Here is an 18,486-nt window from a genome sequence, read left to right on the forward strand (position 1 = left end):
CTTCCGAACATTGAAGATAGTTTAATTATTGAAACTGATGCTTTTGATGAATTTTGGGGAGGAGTTTTAAAAGCCAAAAATTCCAAAAACGAAGAACAAATGTGCAGGTACACCTCTGGTAGTTTTAAAGCAGCCGAGAAAAACTATCATAGCAATGAAAAAGAATTACTCGCAGTAAAAAGAGTTATTACAAAATTCTCTGTATATTTAACACCGGTAAAATTACTGGTCCGTACAGATAATAAAAAATTTACTTATTTTTTCCGAACTAAAATTGGAGGAGACAACAAATTAGGCCGACTAATACGTTGGAAAGAGTGGTTCTCTCGATATACTTGATATACTTTTACTATAGAATATCTTGCAGGAGATAAAAATATGCTGGCAGACTGTCTCACCCATGACTTCAGGTATGTCTTACATCATCCATGATCTTACTTGATCCACTCGAGCCCTATAAAAGGATATGATCCCCACGCATATTCCTTACAAACTTCACTCACAGAAAAGAGAGGGGGAGGATAAAAGAGTTTAAAACATTTACAAAATGGAAGACCTCAAATCCTTGAGGATGAAGAAACAAATGCTCCTCATAGAGCTATCAGCAATCGAACAAAAAAATCAACTTGTATGAACAAGTAGCAACGGTCACCAATGTACCGGAAAGCGAAAGCTTAGAAACAAAGGCTATTCCAGTGCAAACGACACCTGGTAAAGAAACAACAAATCCGTTGAAAGCTGATGCTTTGCTAAAAAGCATAATAAAGGAGACAGCTACTCCTCTTCTATATGGAAAAACTAACTTGTTGGTTAATTCCAACCCTTGTACTGAAGGAATGAGTAAAATGACAATTTTGTCACCTACTAACAAATCTGTGCAAGAGCTCAAACCAGATTACAAAAAGGCTCCAAACAAAGATAATGAAAGATTCTATGTAATCTACAAAGGGCCACACGCTGGAATACATACAAAATGGGGAATTATAGAGACCTTCTGCAAGGTCGATAAAGTAACATGCAAGAAGTTCAAAAATGAAACAAGTGCACGACTTAGTTTTGCCACCTTCAATGACGAAGCCAATCAAACCAAAAAACCTCTTCTAAAGCCGAAAGTCCAGAAGATCAAAGAAGAGCACAGAGATCAAACAATAACTTGTAAAGAGAAGGGAATAGATGCAAAATTAGATCCAAGAAGAGCACATTGTATCAGTTGAGATTAGATCAAAACCAACAATTTTTATCATAAAGTTATATCGGAGCAAATAAACAATAACTTGAAAAGTATTTTTGCTCCTTGTTACAAACAAACCCAGATGAATTTGGAAATGCAAAAAATGTTCTCCTACTTTTAGAACATAAGACTGATGAAATTGTGCAAAAATTCCTTAGAAATAATAATTGGAATGAGGAATTACATGGATTAGACCTTTTTGATAGTCTTATAAATGTCATTTACACTACCTTCTTATGACTAGATTATGTCTCCAATAAAGACTTCACTATAAATAAGAAAGTCGACATAGCAAGAGTCTCAATGACAAAACTCTAGTTACATGATATTTGTCTCCTTGACAAATACACATGTAGATATGAATCATATCTTTATGATATTCCACAGAGAAGTGAATATTCACAATGAATATCTGCTTATCTTATGAAAATACCAATCATTGGAGAAATCTGTACTGAAAGATGGAAAAAAGAAGCCATTGGAGAAATTCAGCAAACCAGTCTTTTTTATGCAACAAAAATTGCAAAAGAAGAAATTGACAGAATATGTCAAGACAAATATAAACAACAAAAACTTAAAACTATAAGCAAAGATTGTTGTAACATTCTGTCTGATTTCAAAGATTTTGATATCAGAAGGAAAACCTATACTAAGAAGAAGTATAAAGATAAAAACAAAAAGAAATACAAATCTTTTTGGAAGAAGAAAAAGAGAAGATTTTCTCCGGGAAAATACTTCAAAAAATCTTCGAAAGAAACACCTAAAAAGAATACTTCCTGCCCACAAGGAAAGAAAAAATGCAGATGTTGGATCTGCAATGAAGAAGGACACTACGCTAATGAATGTCCAAATAGGAAAAAAATACCCTGACAAGGTCAAGGTATTACAAACTGCTAATAACGAAGGCTATGAAGCTCTTGAAGAAGAATACGTTGGTATACAACATGTTTTCATTTTACATGTTGATACTAATTCCTCGTCATCCTCAGAAGAAGATGAATCAACTACTGATGACTCAGAATAGCCTTAAACAGACTCCACCTTTTAAGAAGGGAGAGGTTAACCATTTTTTTGCAAACCTCCATAAAAATAATGATTCTCTCATGAATCTCACTAATCCAAACTCTATTTATGTTTCTGATTTCCTTAACTTCAAAGGATATAAGAAATTTAGGGTACACTGCTTTGTAGACACATGTGCATCCTTATGTCTTGCAAGCAAGTTTATCATTCCAGACGAACTATGGAAAAATGCTCCCAAAGGAATTATCGCCATACGTTAATTCGTGCCACTTTTATTTTAAGTTTTTATATAATAATACATAAAAGTTGATATAGATCTGTTAATTATTTATAACAAATTTATAAAAATATTAAAAAAAAACAGTTTATTTAGATTCCAGTTTATTTTAGTAGCTTGTAAATGTTAAAAAACAAACAATTTTTTTTTTCAGACTGCAGACGTTTGGTCTACATTTTCTACTACAGAGGTCTACAGACGTGATCCACAGACTGTAGATATTTTATTTCAAAGAAAACAAACATCACCTAAGAGTGATGGAGAGAAGATGATGATGTGGGAGTTTTGTGGGTGTATATGAGTGTGACCCATACACACCAACTTAAAGGGTTGAAAGTTCAAATTTCAGATAAATATATGTTTAGTAGTAACATTTAAAATTGTATATGTGAGATGTTTAAAAAAAAGAAAGTGGGCGATAGGCCCTATTTTAATTTCTAAAAATTTAAAATATTCAACAAATGAAGAATCAAAAAACAAATAAAAAATACATAATAATTATTTGGGACCAAAGTCAAATTCTAAACTGTTAGTGTAAGTTGAAATTATTTTATATTGAATAAAAAATACAAGAAACCACAAGTATCATTGGAGTTTTCTCTATTTTTATTTAAAGAAACAATAAATAAAAAATATATCCTTTATATATATATAATTTTATTAAATTAAAACGATGCTATTATTTCCATATTGTTTTATTTGTTGTACACCATTTTGATTTAATAATAACATCAAATTAATAGTGTATAAAAATTAATTAAGAATATATATTTCATAAAATAAATATTAACATCTTAAAATAAAAATTTATAGTAGTATTTAATAATGGAATATATGAATAGCATAACTCAATTAAAATAGAAACAAAACAAAATATTGGAGATGAAACTAAATCCTCACATAAGAATCCAAAATTGCACCGAATTTTCTGTTTTCCTATTTAAATTAGCACATAGTCATCCTCATAATAAATGTACAAAATTCTTTGCTGAAAACTTACCAAGCCCTACTTGAAAAGGGCCAGAAGCATTAGACGTCGACGAAAGTATAAAAAAACAACACATATATATACAACGTGTAGATATAGAGAGAGAAAGAAAGAACGGAACCCATCTGGCAAAATCATTCTTTTTGAAGATCTTGATCGACAAAAAAAGAGGAGTGTGTGTTCTTGGTGCTGTGTGTGTAACTGGTCTCTTCATTGATTTCAGCAAAGTAAAAAAGAAATATTATAGAGATGCAAAAAAAGAGATGGAGGAAGTTAGGGTTAATGCGGCGACTGCTAACGTGCGCAATAGCTTCAATTTCATTGGTGGCTTTGCTTTCTGCTCATTTGCATCTGTTCTTCCCTCCTTCACAAGTTTCTATGCTTCCTGATCCTTACAAGCTCCCAACGGTGATTTTTCTTTACCTCTTTCTGAATACGGGTTTTAAATCTTGAACTAGGGTTTTAGTTTTCGTGTTATATTTGTTGTTATATAAATTAGTTTACTCTTCTTGAATTGATTCTAATTTAGTGGTAAGAATGTGATTATTTTTTTTCAATAGTTTACTGTTCTAAACCAAGATTTAAAGATTCATCTTCTAAAAATTCATGTTTGAAGGTTTCTTATGCTAGCAAATCTTTATTTTTCAAAACTTCAATCACTAAAAGTTTCGAAATTGGGCAAATCATTGCTAACTTTATAGGTATTTGGTTAATTTTTTCTTGTGATCAAATGGGGATTTTAAGGGTTTTCCGTAACTTTTTTAAATCTCTGTTTTTTGTTCTTTTTTTTTTGTGGGTATTCTCAAATTGTTGAATGCGATTTTCACCGATCGTGGTTCGTTTATAAATCTGTTGCAACATGAATCTGGACACTAAAAAGTTATATTTCTTGATTTTTTTTTTCTGGTTTTACTTCTTAATGATCTTTTGTCGTCTTATGATCACCGAAAGTACTGTTTCTTGTAACTTTATGTGTTTTTTTTAATCGGATTTCAACTTAAAAATGTCTGATTTTGTTTGTAGCAACATGAAATTCGATACCAAAAGTTGAGCAAAGAGCGAAGCTGGATTCAACCACATTTCTCAAAAGCTTCTCTCCCTGCTCTCAAGGTTAATGTGATTCACTCAACAGATAACTTTTATGATTTCCAGTTTCTACTTTTTTTTTATCTTTTAAATCCAATTAAAATCTTTCATCTAACATTTCACAAATGATCTCTCTCGAAATCCTTGTGCCCGAGTCATTAAGGAAGAGTCAATGCGTTTTTCAAGCCACTCTAACTTGATCATTATTGAAAAATATAAAAAAAAAACATAAAAAAATACTATAAGTTTGAAAAAATGATCTTTCATGTTTTCACTCCTTTAGACTTGACAGTTGGATGGTGCCAACAGCTCATTGGACTCCCACAAGTTATGGAAGCCTCCACCAAACCGTGACTTTGCCCCTTGTGTTGATCCAAGTTCATCTTATATAGGTTAGCAGTTCATGATTTTGCTTCTTAAATTTATAAAAAAAAATGATTTATTTGTTATCATTTTATGATGTTACCTTAATGATCTTACTTAGTTCCACAAGAAACTCGAGGCTACTTGCTTGTTCATACAAATGGTGGGCTCAATCAAATGCGTGCTGGGGTATGTTTCTCTTACATAACAACATACTTTCAGTTTTTTCCTTATCAAATCATTGTACTTTTGAAATTTTCTTGTTTATATTTGTAAACAAATCAATGAAAGTACATTAAACGTGACTTGTTTCCACAGATATGTGATATGGTAGCAGTTGCACGTATTATAAATGCAACTCTTGTGGTTCCAGAGCTTGATAAACGCTCATTTTGGCAGGACACAAGGTACCATTTTTATTTAAATGAATAAAATAATTGAAATTTGAAGTTTTGGGTTTCTTGATATAATAAAGTTTATACATGTTTGAATATGCAGCAACTTCTCTGATGTATTTGATGAGGATTATTTCATTACTTCATTGGCTGATGATGTGAAAATAATCAGAAAGCTTCCAAAAGAATTGATGAGTGCTACTAGAGCTGTGAAGCACTTTAGAAGCTGGTCTGGGATTGATTACTATGAGCAAGAAATAGCAAGCTTGTGGGATGATTATCAGGTACAAAATTTTATATCATTTTGCAAAAAAGATGATTAATTTGAAAATTGAATTAACCACTGTTTTTGTTTGTAATTGTGACAATTTTGATCCCTATTTTTTTTTAGGTTATTCGGGCAGCTAAATCTGATTCAAGACTAGCCAATAATAACCTTCCACCTGATATTCAGAAGCTACGTTGTCGTGCATGTTACAAAGCCTTACGTTTTTCACCTCGTATAGAAGCAATGGGAAAAGTAATTAAAATAATTTATATATATATATTTTTTTAAAATTGAATTGTGGGTTTTCCTTAAAGTAAATAATTTGTTGTTTGTAGCTGTTGGTGGATAGGATGCGGGCTTATGGACCTTACATTGCATTGCATTTGAGATATGAAAAGGACATGCTTGCTTTTAGTGGATGCACACATGATTTATCCATTGAAGAAGCTAATGAGCTTACTTCCATTAGGTAAAAAAAAAACAAAACATATTTTACAACAATAAATAATACTATTTATCAGGCACATTTGTTGACATTAAATGTAATGGTTTTATTTTTTTGGTAGAGAGAATACGTCGTATTGGAAAGTGAAAGACATTGATTCAATGGAACAAAGAGCAAAAGGGTATTGTCCGTTGACTCCAAAAGAAGTTGGAATCTTCCTAAGAGCCCTTGGATTCCCTTCAACAACTCCTATATATATTGCAGCTGGAGAAATCTATGGTGGTGATTCACGTATGGAGGCTCTTCAATCTCGCTTTCCCACGTTAATGAGAAAGGTGTGTAGTTTGTAATAGTTTTGGCAATTTGAATTTGAAGCAAATCCAAATTTTTTTCATATATATGTGTGTGTGTGTGTGTGTGTTTGTGAAGGAAAAATTGGCGAGTGTTGAGGAGCTTGATCCGTTTGTTGAGCATGCATCTCAAATGGCAGCTTTGGATTATATTGTATCAGTGGAGAGTGATATTTTCATTCCCTCTTATTCTGGGAACATGGCAAGGGCAGTTGAAGGTCATAGGCGGTTTTTAGGCCACAGAAAAACTATTTCTCCTGACAGGTAAATCATTTAAATACTGACTCACATCCTTACCTTTTGCTACTAATGTTGTTTTACTAGCTTGTAATTGTTATTTATTTATTTTTATTGGTTGTTGTGGATCAGGAAACTTCTTGTTCGTATTTTTGATAAAATTAGTAATGGCACAATGAAAGAAGGCAAGAAACTTTCGAGCCGGATAATTGAGATCCATAAAAGACGGTATGCTCCTTGTCTCTCCAACGCTATCTGTCAGTGATCAAAAAGACCTCACAAGGGTTAAAATGGTCATCTAGTGATGGGATATTAATGTTTTTTGATTTGATTTGGTTTTATCTTTATTAATGGCAGGCAAGGGTCACCACGGAAGAGAAAAGGTCCAATCACAGGGACAAAAGGAACGGATAGATTTCGTTCAGAAGAGGCCTTTTATGTCAACCCTTTGCCTGACTGCTTGTGTCAAATGGAAATGGAATCAACAGAGAATGAAATCATCAAAAAGTCGTAAACATTGTTGTTTTTGAGAAGCAGAGACTTTTTGGGTAAAATCACAGGCATTGTAGATAGGTTTTTAGATGAAAACTGGTGGAGAGATGGTTTATTGGGTGGGAGAAACAAAAGAAAGGGATACATTACTTGATATAGAATTAGTACTAGTACTGGTGTCCTTAGAGTAGAGTTTTGTGTATTCTTCAATCCATTCTTAGACAATGTTATTAATAGAGCAATAAAAATTGAGAAAGATAGAAGAAGAAAGTTTTTCTTTTTTGAACAGCTGAAAGAAGAAGAAAGTTATTAGTATCCTACACAATATTACATACAATCTTTCTTATATGCAACATTTCACAAACCCCCTAGGTTTCCAATTTAATCCGACTAATTACTTATTAATTTATTCAGACTGCAATTGGAGTATGAAGACATTCATGTATGTCTTTCACACGGACAAGAGGATCAAGAAGAAGTCGTGAATCATGATGTCTCATCTTAGACTTATATTTTTGATGCCTCTCGTCCACTTCAATGCTAATCGAATGCAATACAAGACAAAGACAACATTACCCCACTTCTATACTAAATAGGGTAAAGGGGATGTAGAGAAGGAAACCACTTCCATAAAAGACCTTCGGCTAGAAAAAAGAATTTTGTAATCACAGATGTCCTAGAGATCCCTTTGGCTAGAAAAAGAAAATATAAAAATAACAATTTTGCAACCCTATGAAAGATCACTACATACAAAGTGTTAGTTTGTGATGAATAAAATGCGGTGAGAGTCGGGGAAATAAATTGAAAAAACATAATAAATCTGTACAAGAGGGGTGAGGGTAAGCAAGAGAGCATGCATAAATACCTAAGTGGTAGAAACATTCACCCAAAGAAAACCTTTAACAGATACTAGCTACACATGCTGAAAGTGAATAGGGAAACAAAACTAGTTAAGACCGAAGAGTGTAGTGATGTTTTTACCTACCAAAATTTGGTGTTATATAGGGGTCACATAAGTTTTGCAATTCTTACCATTTTTTGTTTACCAGTGGGTGTGGTGTCATCCTTGCCTATCGATTTTTTTTTTTAATTAAAAAATATAATGCTTAAATCCCATGTAATGTATTTTATGTGATGCTAATTGTAAAAGCCTCTTAATGCATATCATAACTCTTCAACGACAATAATGAAATGTCATCGACAAAAACCCCATGACATCGTGTAGCCTAAGAGAGTATCCAAGAGGCATAAACAAAGAAGAGGAATCTATGACCTAAGCTACATCAATAATACTCCATAACCCAAATTCTAAGCCTCTCCAATCACCTATATTATGTCATGTCGTCAATAAGTCTTAACCTCTTTATGTCTGATCTAACATTATCTTTCCATTTCCTTCTCGACCTACATCTCCTCGCATCGGACACTATAGTAGCCTCAACTGTCTTAACAATTGTTATCACCAAACCACAAGAATTCCTAATTTTCGTGTTTGGTATCATGTCCAACAAATGGCTTGCCACATGTCCACCACAACATTCTCATTTCTACAACCTTTATCTTCTTTTAATGTTCTTTCTTGATCGGCCAACATTCAGATCCATACAATAAAGCCTACCTAATGAACACCCTATAAAATTTTCCCTTAAGTTTCAATAATACCTTCTTGTCACACATAACTCCTATTGTTGCCCTCCACTCTAACCAATCACCTTTCTACTGTGTGCAACGTCATCCTCCACCCCATTCCTTGCATCATAAACCATAATTACTTGAAACTCTCATTTTGGGCCTAAAACACACACTTTTATTCCATCATTGTTTTGCTCCTTGCTAAAATTGTACCATAGACATAACCCTAAACCCTAAAGGTCTCAATAACCCCTTTGAAAATGCACATTTAGATGTCCCCTTGCTTTGCTTGAAGCCCTAATAACCAACATTTTAGTTATTGTACACAAAAAAACGAACATGATAGAAAAATCAATAAACACCACAATACTAAACAAACGATTAATCTCATCCAACAACATGAATCTCAAGAACAATAGAACTTGATACTAGCACTAAGGAGGTACAAACTAGAAAGCTTAATATCAAACATAACATAACATCTAGATTTAGATTTAAGCAACACAAACATAAATGGGATGACAAATCAAGCCCTCTCCCCTCTGATACGCCTAGCAAGCTGAATGTCTTTGGGCATGATGGTAACACGCTTGGCATGAATTGCACACAGATTGGTGTCCTCAAACAGCCCCACAAGGTAAGCTTCTGCTGCCTCTTGGAGTGCCAGCACTGCATGGCTTTGGAAACGCAGATCTGTCTGCAAATCCCAAAAATAGCAACACACTTTAAGAATCAATCACCACCAATTTTATTATCTTTAAGATTGTTTTGTGATGATACAATATGATCTACCGACCTTGAAATCCTGAGCAATCTCACGAACAAGCCTCTGGAAAGGCAGTTTCCTGATTAAAAGTTCAGTACTTTTCTGATACTTACGGATTTCACTGCATCATATTAATTAATACCATCAAAACATCATCAATCAACAGTATATAAGATTGAGTGAAATGAACTTAAAAAGGTACAAACCGAAGGGCAACAGTTCCAGGTCTGTATCGATGAGGCTTCTTCACACCTCCAGTTGTTGGAGCGGACTTGCGAGCAGCCTAACATGCCACATCATCAAAATCAGAACTTTGTTTAAGAACTAATTAAGATCTCTGTTTCTCAATTCTCATCAAACAACTGGGACCCACAATGTAGAAATTTCAAATGGTAAAAAAGGGTGGATTAGGAAAATAAAGAGAATGATACCTTGGTTGCGAGTTGCTTCCTAGGGGCCTTTCCTCCAGTAGACTTACGAGCAGTTTGCTTAGTACGAGCCATCTACAATAATTGAAATAGCTGTTTAAAAGACAATAAAGATTTGCACTACATATCAAATCAGAATCCAAATACACTAGAAAATCAAGATCAGAATAAGAGCATAGGTTGATTGAAGGTGATGATAGCTTGGTAATTTCATATTTCTGTTCTTGAAATCTGAATTTTTTGATCCTAAGTAATCATCTAATCGAAATTACAGTAAATTCTTTAACTAACCCTAAAAAAACTGAAGTCGCAATAATATGTTTAAAGGCACATCCAAGCACCCCTTACCCATTAATCTGTTCGTCATATTTTGCCCCAATTTCGGCTATTTGAAGATTTTTAAAATCTTTTACAAGCTGCTGACAATTACATTATAATCATTCCATAGGATAACACCCCCAAAAGGTATATGCAAACACAGAAAAATTGGGAACGAAGGGGATGAGCAACATAAATTCAATTAGGGTTTTACAAGGTGTACGACTACACAAAGCAAACTAATTCGAGCTTAAATTAAACAATATGTCCACACGCGAATTACTTTCTCCAACCATTACCAGCCTAATATCAAAATTGATCAAGGAAAGATTTGGGGAACCCCTAATCAAAACACAAGAGCGAAATAAACAGAAACATGGAAAATCGTTATATCCTAAACCCTAATTTGTAAGACAAGCAGATCGAAGATGATACGAGAAATATAGAGAGATGCATACCTTTCACCAATTATTATCCCCAAAAGCTTCACAATATTTGGTACAATTTCTCTATTCCCTGCAAGATCCTTGTATTTATAGAGCTTTTCCTTGGAGGGGACTGGATAGACCCGATTCGGAAATATTATTGGGTTTGGATCTTTTTTAAATACGAAACCAAACGAATTATTGTGTGTATTTATTTTTGGATCTTTTTGCCCCCTCTTTTTTTTTTTTTTTTTTTTTTTTTTTTTTTTTTTTTTTAAATGTTATTATTACTGCCCTTTCAATATTTTGTAGTTTTTGTTTTTTTTCCCTGTGTTTTTCTCTTTTGGTAGTGGTTTGCTTTTATAAAATTTCTGACGAAAAAGATATTGTTTAAAACATATTATTTTAATAAACTACAGTAGATTTATAGATTATCTTATATTTAGATTTTTCTTTGAAGTTTCTAATAATTACGACCTGAAATTTGTCAATCGTTAAAAAAAATTCTAAGTTCTAGCTTTAAATAAAAAAGAAATTTCTAAGTGCTAGCTTTAAATATCTTTTAAAAAAATCCCTACAATTTAAAATAAATAAAAATATAATCTATGATAATTAAAAAAAAATAAAAAATGTAATTTAAAATTAGTGAACTTGAAAAAAAATAGTATCCATAGGATTAAAGTTATCAAGATCGGGATCTTACGTAAGATCGTTTTTGATTTTGCAAAATCAGGATTGAGATTCTAAGATCCCACAAAATAAAACATAATTTTAATTTATTATTTTAAAACATAAAAATATTTCAAATATCCAGTTTTTTGTTCAAAAGTTATAAAAACTTCAAAACATTAGTTATAGCCCACAACACAAAATGATAAGTGATCAACTAGTAAAAAGATAAAAGATATAAAATGGTAAATTCATTTTTTTTTCAAAATAAATAAATAAATAAATAAAGGGAAGATAGGATCAAATCGGATCCTGATTCAATGATCCTACCTATGATCCTTCGACCCTACTCCAAATGTGATCCGTATACGACCCAACTTGTTTTTCTTACCTATGATCGTAGTACGATCAAATCGCGATTTTGACCTTACATAGGATTGTAATTTTAGATTTGTGAAATTCTTTTTAAAACAAACCAATTTTGTAAGGTCATTCGGAGTATCCACCACTAACCACTAATGTGGTGGGTGTCGCTTCATCACCACACACAACCACTAAAATGTTAATATACCACCATTATAGCCGTCTTATTTCTTTAATTATTATATAAAAACATATAATTTTAATTACTTAAAATATAGAGAGAGGTAGAGAGAGTTAGAGAGAGAGAGAAAAAAAAGAAGCTCATTGGTTTTGATGGTTCGTCCTCCCCACCACAATTAATAATGACCATTAGTCATCACTAACCATTGAGATGATGTTCACATTTGTGGTTCGTGGCCAGCTAGACCACACTCGCCTTCGTTATATGTATACCAGTTGGTCTAAAATCAATTTTGAGGGGCACTTTAAAAAATGATAAATAAAGGCTAACTTATAAAGATGTAAAACTTTTCGGTATTTTCCCCATGCTATCCATGTCAAAGGACGTGGAAAGCTTCCATGTCGGCAAACAACACCGCTACAAAACCACCAATGTGGTGGCCGATATACTCTCATTGTCAAGAAGAGAAAAAAAAAAGAACAAAAAGAAGAATAAAGGTGATTGGGTGTGGTCTGCCATGATGTTTACGACGACTCGTAACAATTGTTGCACAACAATGTGGGTGGTTTGCACGTTCAAAATGGCCTTGTCACTTGGCCAAGAGCCCAGGGCGTGAATGGTATACCCTCTGATATAATATTTTGTATTAATATGTTATTATTAACATTAAAACATAATAAAAATCTATAAAAGTTATTCAATATTTTAAATAACTTTGATAGATAATTAATTTCTTAGGCGTTAAATGATAAAATAAATATTTTATGTTAATATGTTATTTGTTAACATTAAAACAGAATCAAAATCTTGTTTTTTAAATTAATATAATTAATCATGTAGACAAATACATACTAGTATATGTTATCATTTTGTAAGTTTTTAGTTTATTATAGAAAGAAAAGTATATTGTTATTAATAGTAAAACATTATGTATTACAGTTTACAATAAAAAAATGGAAGTTACTATATTATGTAATTTCCATAGAGTAAATTACAAATTTCACAAAAGATATATATATATTTTTTAATGTGTAGGTCTATTCTATACGTCTTATTTACAACAACCGATGTATTTTTTTATGAAAGTGTTTATCAATTATATGATATTAAGATGAAGTTTTAAAAAAATGTTTGAATAAACCTATGTGATATTAAATCGATAAATTGTTTTTGAACGGGTAGCAAATTTTGTTTATATACTATACATAAATGACTTAGTGACATAAGTGAAAGAGTAATTAACATGTGTGTATGCACTTGTCATGAAAAATAAATGAGGTCTCGATCCATAAACTTTTTAGGATTGTAACAAACTAACAATGGTAAAATGGTAAATTAGTTTCTATGCATAACAAATAATTTCTAATAGTAGGAAACAGCTTATCAAATAACAGTTAAAAAAACAATATGCCATTTTTATTTTATATAATCCAAAAAACTTAGATATTTGATGTACCAAATCATAACACCTCTACTATAAATCTTTATTATCTTTAATTTAATATTAATAAATTTAATTTCAAAAAGACGTGTGTTTGACTTTTATAAGATCAAATTTGTTTAACATGGTTGGAAATCGCAACAATAAAATTATCATAATGACGGTCGCAAAAATAAAATAAAATTGTTAATGTAATTTCAATAATTTACTTTTATTACAAATTGGTCCACGTGGATTCGGGTCGGATAAATTCTGTTAATGATCCGGGACATGTCACTAATAAGATCACAGAGCCACAGAGGTAGGACTAGAAAATTCCCGATGGATAGGATAAAATCCACGCACACCCATCCACTTGGATTGCGCATAATAATCTCAAATTCAAACAGACCACGAGCTCGAAGAAGAAATCAGCAACAATGGGGTTGATTTCCTTCCTCTCAACAGTCCCAACTTTGCTTCCAATAGCTCCATTACCCTCCTACAGTTCCTCCAGATGCCCAATTCATTCTGTAAGTACATTTACTTGAATAATCATCACTTTCATTATTGTGTGTTGATATGATGGTTTCCTGAGTTAATTCCATGAACAGGGTACCATTAGTTGTAAAATTGACGATGCTGGTAGCCATGAGATTAATGGTGTTCGAAGGAGGGACGTTCTTAACTGCTTTGGGGCTGCCATTAGCATGGTGATTATGCTTCTCTTTTACTCCCCTTTCGGTTTTTACTTTCCATTATCGATCAACCCTCGATTTCACTAATTCTAATAATCTTAGCAACTGATTACACAAAATCAATGTACCTTAACGCAATAACTACAGTAATCATAAAAGTAATTCCAACCTTCTTAATCTCATAACTCAAAGCTACAATAATACAATGGGAAAAATACGATGTTAATTAAGATATGAAGAAACTTAAAACTTATAGTTCTGTGATGAATTTGAGTGATGTGATCATTGAGTTTCCGCCAGTTGTTCTCTCTTCATAGGAATTGGTGGCAAGCTGCAGCCCAATCTCGAGCCCATTCATTGAGACAGCTAATGCTGCTGATTTGATACAAAGAAGACAACGTTCAGACTTTCAATGTAAGCTCTTCAATTGCTTTTATTTTAACTCATGCTATATAATATGATTTTTTTTAAACTTTGCTGATGTGGATGCTAAGTCACAATTACATATCAACTACATCAGTTTATGTGAATTACAGTTTACAAACACTAGTAATTATATTTACAGATACTTGAACTTGAACTTTTTCTTTTTTTATTTGGCAGCAAGTATAAAGATGACCCTCTATAAAGCCATTAAGGTAAACCATGCAGTTTATATGTCTGTTATAAGATATTTAGATAAAGAAATGTAAGCACATTGCGTATTGATATTTCCTGCAATTTACCCTTTAGAATTTCCCTTTTTGGAGAAATCTGAATTGTTATTTGAATTTCAGGCAAATCCAGAGCTGATTTCACCCCTATTAACATTAGCACTTAATGATTCTATGACATATGATAAGGTCTGAATCATAACATATAATTGTTACACTTTAGCTTACTTAGTGAGAGTTGTTTTATTAGTTAAAATTAATTTCGTTATTGTTAAGCTTTTAGCCTACAAAAACTGGTGGCCCTAATGGATCCATACGCTTCAGGTACTTCCCATCTTCCACATGTTACAAAGCTCTTAAAATGTTTGAATTTATATATATATATATATATATATATATATATATATATATATATATATATATATATATATATATATATATATATATATATATATATTTTTGTGTGTGTGTGAAGCTCTGAGATTGAGAGACCAGAAAACAAAGGACTTTCTGCTGCTTTATCAATGGTGGAAGAAGCAAAAAAAGAGATCGATTCTTACTCTAAAGGTGGACCAATTTCATACTCCGATCTCATCCAATTAGCAGGTTTGGTGTTTGTCCGATGTTTATTAGGAAAAATGAACGAGGGCAAAACTGTAAAATATAAAGTCTTGATTAAGTAATAACAACACTTAATTTGGGATTTGAATTTAATGTAGCTCAAAGTGCTGTTAAATCAACATTTTTGGCATCGGCCATTAGAAAATGTGGTGGTAATGAAGAAAAAGGGAACTTGTTATACTCAGCTTACGGATCAAACGGACAGGTTTTTCTTTTTCCCTACATTTATAAATAAATAAATCTAATCTATTCTTTATTAGTATTATTTTATTCAAAAAATATATATTTTTAAATTTTATAGTGGGGATTATTCGATAGAAATTTTGGAAGGTCAGATGCTCAAGAACCCGACCCTGAGGGAAGAGTACCCAATTGGGCAACCGCAAGTGTTCAAGAAATGAAAGACAAATTCATAGCCATTGGTTTAGGTCCTCGACAGGTGGGTGAATTTTTTTTATATTCTTTTTAAAGGATGATTTTTTTTTTTACTAAAAAAAAAAAGTGTTAATTACAAAAACTATATTACAGCTAGCAGTGATGTCAGCATTCTTGGGTCCTGACCAATTAGCAACGGAAGCTAAATTAGCAACGGATCCAGACGTTGTTAAATGGGTTGAGAAATATCAACGAAGCAGAGAGACAGTCTCAGAGACCGACTATGAGGTTAATTAGCACAAAATATTAAAATTAAAATGCATAAGTTTGAAAAACGAAAAATCATTTATTATAAAAATGGGTAAATTATCAAATACGGTGGAAATGGAATCATTGATTTTTTTTTTTTTTACAGGTGGATTTGATTACGGCTCTTACGAAAATGAGTGGTTTGGGTCAAAACATCAATTATGAGGCTTATTCGTATGCTGTTCCGAAGATTGATTTCAAAAAACTTAAGTTGTGAAAAGTTTGATATGAATTATGGTATCATGAAATGAGCAATAAAATCGGTTTTTGTTATCGGCATAACATACATTGCTGTTTTGTGCATGTAACACTATTCTTTATACTTTCATACTTTCATATTCGTACATAGAATTTTATGAGTTGTAAACTTATATTGCCACAATGATGTAAAATACATTATGTATTTCTGTTTTGATTTTTCAAGTAACATGAATGATCAGTTTTTTTAAGATGATTTGTTTATTCAGTTTTTATTAATTTAATTATCATCGTACAACGAGTGAAATTGAGATGACAAATGGGCAACAAGCTGCGCCGCTAAGCCTTTTTGTATGGTAAAACTAATTATTTTAAAAACTATATCTATAGATCTAGGGATATAACATTGCTATGCATGATCCGTTGTACTCTATTAAAAAGCTCTACTGCATCTGACGCGAGAAAACTAAACGTATCAAATGCAAATGGTATGAACACGCGTTGATTTTCTATGTAGCAGCTTTTAAAGCAGCCTGTTCTGCCATGAAACTCCTAGCACTCAAGCCCACGAGAGGAGATACCCTTGTAAGGTCCACATATGCGTCTTTCCCTCCGACCCATCCAAAAATAAAAATCTCAGTCGGTCTAAGGGTTGACCTTCCTTTTGCCAGGTCAGTCAAGAAATTTATAGGTGTCTCTTTCTTGGCGGAAACCCCGACACGCTTAAATATGTCAAACAAAACATCCCTAACCATTTCGTGCCTATATTTGAACTCCGGGAGTTCTTTACAGTGAACTGCATGCTCTCCAAAAGAGTCTAAACATGTCTTGCGACACACCAGACATATCTCATCAACTCAGAATATTGGAATCATGAGTCGATATTTGAGGATAGTACAGTACTCCACAAGAGACATGTTGGCTAAGCCCATCTATAGGGATAGCTAGAAGAAAATCTTGAGCATGTGGTGCACATAAGCACAGGAAAACCGCTTCGTGTCGAGCCGTCATGTCGAGATGCACTTTCATATCTTGGAGAATTTTACGAAAAAGGGAAGTCGCCAATGTGGTCTTGTTACGAAGACAAGCCAATGCATACTCATAATCAGAATCCATACCATATATGTCTCTATCCCGTAAGATGTGGTCTTGCAATACCCAAGATTGGGCTCTTGAGGCAACAAAAACATATGAGGTAGCCTCTACTGCCGAGTATAAACCCAAACCACCAAACCTAATGGGTAAGGAAACAATTCGCCACTATATGTTGCTAAAGAAAGGGCCACCACAATTTCCTCAATCGCCCCACGCAACCCATTGTTAAAGAATATTGCCGCCTCCTCCATGTGAACGGGTTGACACGTCCTCAACCCAAAGAAAATTTTAGCAATCCCAATACAAGACCGAAGCAGAAGGAGCTCACTCTGGAAGTCAGACAATTGTGGAAGAAGACACATCAAATTCACAACGTTTTTGGCTCTGTTTATGGCCACGTGTTGCTTCCATTCATCCTATGTATGGTTTGTTTGTAAGTATTATGGAATAATGCTCCCAAGTACATTGGGTCAACACATGAGTCATCAAGAGTATTGTTTAAGTTTGCTAATGTAGCTATGTAATGAACACACCCGTTGATGGGTTTTACATACAATAACGCGGATAAATTCTTATATACGTAAGGGTACATGCAACCTATTAGATCTACTCACAACTCTATTGAAGTAGCATTCTATTGAACAACAAGAACCCTATAAACCTAGGCGATTTCAAAATTCATAGAAGAAAACATACCTCTTGATTGTTGTAATAAGCAATCAAACAATCCCTCTTGTAGTTGCTTGGAAACTAGCACCAGATTTCTCGTGCCTTTCACACCCAACCCTAACAACAAGAAGGCTTAAGAGAGAGGAAAGGGGATGATTGAATTTTCGGCTATCTTTTGTAAAGGAGGAGTGGCCGGAAATCCAAGGCCAAGGGTCCTTTATATAGTGTAACTTGGAAACCCTAGATAACCTTAATTTGAATAAAATAATATTAATTCAAATTGATAAGTATCTAACTTCTTATTTATCTGTAAAGAATATTCCAGATGTCCTGGAATACCCTAAAAACCGTCCATCCCTTCCAAAGAAGGTTCTGGAACCTCTCTTGTTCAACTATTGAACAATTACACTTTAACCCTTGTACTTTTAATTAATCCCAAAATTAATTCTAGTTAATTTCTGATTAATTCTTAATTAAATAATTGTAACAACGTAAATTTCAAAACAATTTT

The 18,486-nt window shown here is 32.8% G+C and overlaps 3 protein-coding genes across 7 annotated transcripts; 2 read left to right on the top strand and 1 right to left on the bottom strand.

Annotated features, from left to right (window-relative positions):
- The first annotated feature begins 3,523 nt into the window (after positions 1-3,523).
- On the top strand, positions 3,524-7,425 carry LOC111910760 (O-fucosyltransferase 7). 5 transcript variants are annotated; one of them, XM_023906580.3, is made up of 12 exons: positions 3,525-3,927; positions 4,543-4,629; positions 4,898-4,997; positions 5,090-5,157; positions 5,287-5,375; positions 5,467-5,647; positions 5,755-5,883; positions 5,967-6,100; positions 6,198-6,411; positions 6,506-6,690; positions 6,796-6,891; positions 7,021-7,425. In XM_023906580.3, the coding sequence occupies exons 1-12, from the start codon at positions 3,769-3,771 to the stop codon at positions 7,175-7,177; spliced, it is 1,599 nt and encodes a 532-aa protein (XP_023762348.1). In that variant the 5' UTR covers positions 3,525-3,768; the 3' UTR covers positions 7,178-7,425. The 5 variants fall into 5 exon arrangements, with proteins under 5 accessions (XP_023762349.1, XP_023762348.1, XP_042751621.1 ...); XM_023906582.3 differs by having other exon boundaries at positions 3,874-3,927; positions 4,889-4,997; XM_023906581.3 differs by lacking the exon at positions 4,543-4,629 and having other exon boundaries at positions 3,524-3,927.
- Positions 7,426-9,127: 1,702 nt separating this feature from the next.
- Positions 9,128-10,886, bottom strand: LOC111910759 (histone H3.3). The gene is made up of 5 exons (XM_023906579.3): positions 10,758-10,886; positions 9,985-10,056; positions 9,760-9,836; positions 9,584-9,674; positions 9,128-9,484 (listed from the first exon to the last, which is right to left on the bottom strand). The coding sequence occupies exons 2-5, from the start codon at positions 10,054-10,056 to the stop codon at positions 9,314-9,316; spliced, it is 411 nt and encodes a 136-aa protein (XP_023762347.1). The 5' UTR covers positions 10,758-10,886; the 3' UTR covers positions 9,128-9,313.
- Positions 10,887-13,708: 2,822 nt separating this feature from the next.
- LOC111910758 (thylakoid lumenal 29 kDa protein, chloroplastic) lies at positions 13,709-16,462 on the top strand. Its single transcript, XM_023906578.3, has 11 exons — positions 13,709-13,890; positions 13,972-14,070; positions 14,373-14,469; positions 14,659-14,693; positions 14,832-14,897; positions 14,992-15,032; positions 15,184-15,314; positions 15,428-15,534; positions 15,631-15,768; positions 15,858-15,992; positions 16,120-16,462. Exons 1-11 carry the CDS (start codon positions 13,798-13,800, stop codon positions 16,228-16,230), a joined length of 1,053 nt encoding a protein of 350 aa, XP_023762346.1. The 5' UTR covers positions 13,709-13,797; the 3' UTR covers positions 16,231-16,462.
- Positions 16,463-18,486: the final 2,024 nt, after the last annotated feature.

Source organism: Lactuca sativa, chromosome 1 (genome assembly GCF_002870075.4).
Source record: "Lactuca sativa cultivar Salinas chromosome 1, Lsat_Salinas_v11, whole genome shotgun sequence".
NCBI classification, from domain to species: Eukaryota; Viridiplantae; Streptophyta; class Magnoliopsida; order Asterales; family Asteraceae; genus Lactuca; species Lactuca sativa.

Coding starts and splice junctions, on each gene's coding strand:
- LOC111910760 (XM_023906580.3), top strand. CDS start 3,769: ATGCAAAAAAAGAGATGGAGGAAGTTAGGGTTAATGCGGCGACTGCTA. Junction 6,412..6,505: donor TTCCCACGTTAATGAGAAAG/GTGTGTAGTTTG, acceptor GTGTTTGTGAAG/GAAAAATTGGCGAGTGTTGA. Junction 6,892..7,020: donor ATTGAGATCCATAAAAGACG/GTATGCTCCTTG, acceptor TATTAATGGCAG/GCAAGGGTCACCACGGAAGA.
- LOC111910759 (XM_023906579.3), bottom strand. CDS start 10,056: ATGGCTCGTACTAAGCAAACTGCTCGTAAGTCTACTGGAGGAAAGGCC. Junction 9,837..9,984: donor GGAAGCAACTCGCAACCAAG/GTATCATTCTCT, acceptor GTGGCATGTTAG/GCTGCTCGCAAGTCCGCTCC. Junction 9,675..9,759: donor CCTGGAACTGTTGCCCTTCG/GTTTGTACCTTT, acceptor AATATGATGCAG/TGAAATCCGTAAGTATCAGA.
- LOC111910758 (XM_023906578.3), top strand. CDS start 13,798: ATGGGGTTGATTTCCTTCCTCTCAACAGTCCCAACTTTGCTTCCAATA. Junction 14,071..14,372: donor TTGGGGCTGCCATTAGCATG/GTGATTATGCTT, acceptor CTCTCTTCATAG/GAATTGGTGGCAAGCTGCAG. Junction 14,470..14,658: donor ACAACGTTCAGACTTTCAAT/GTAAGCTCTTCA, acceptor TTTATTTGGCAG/CAAGTATAAAGATGACCCTC.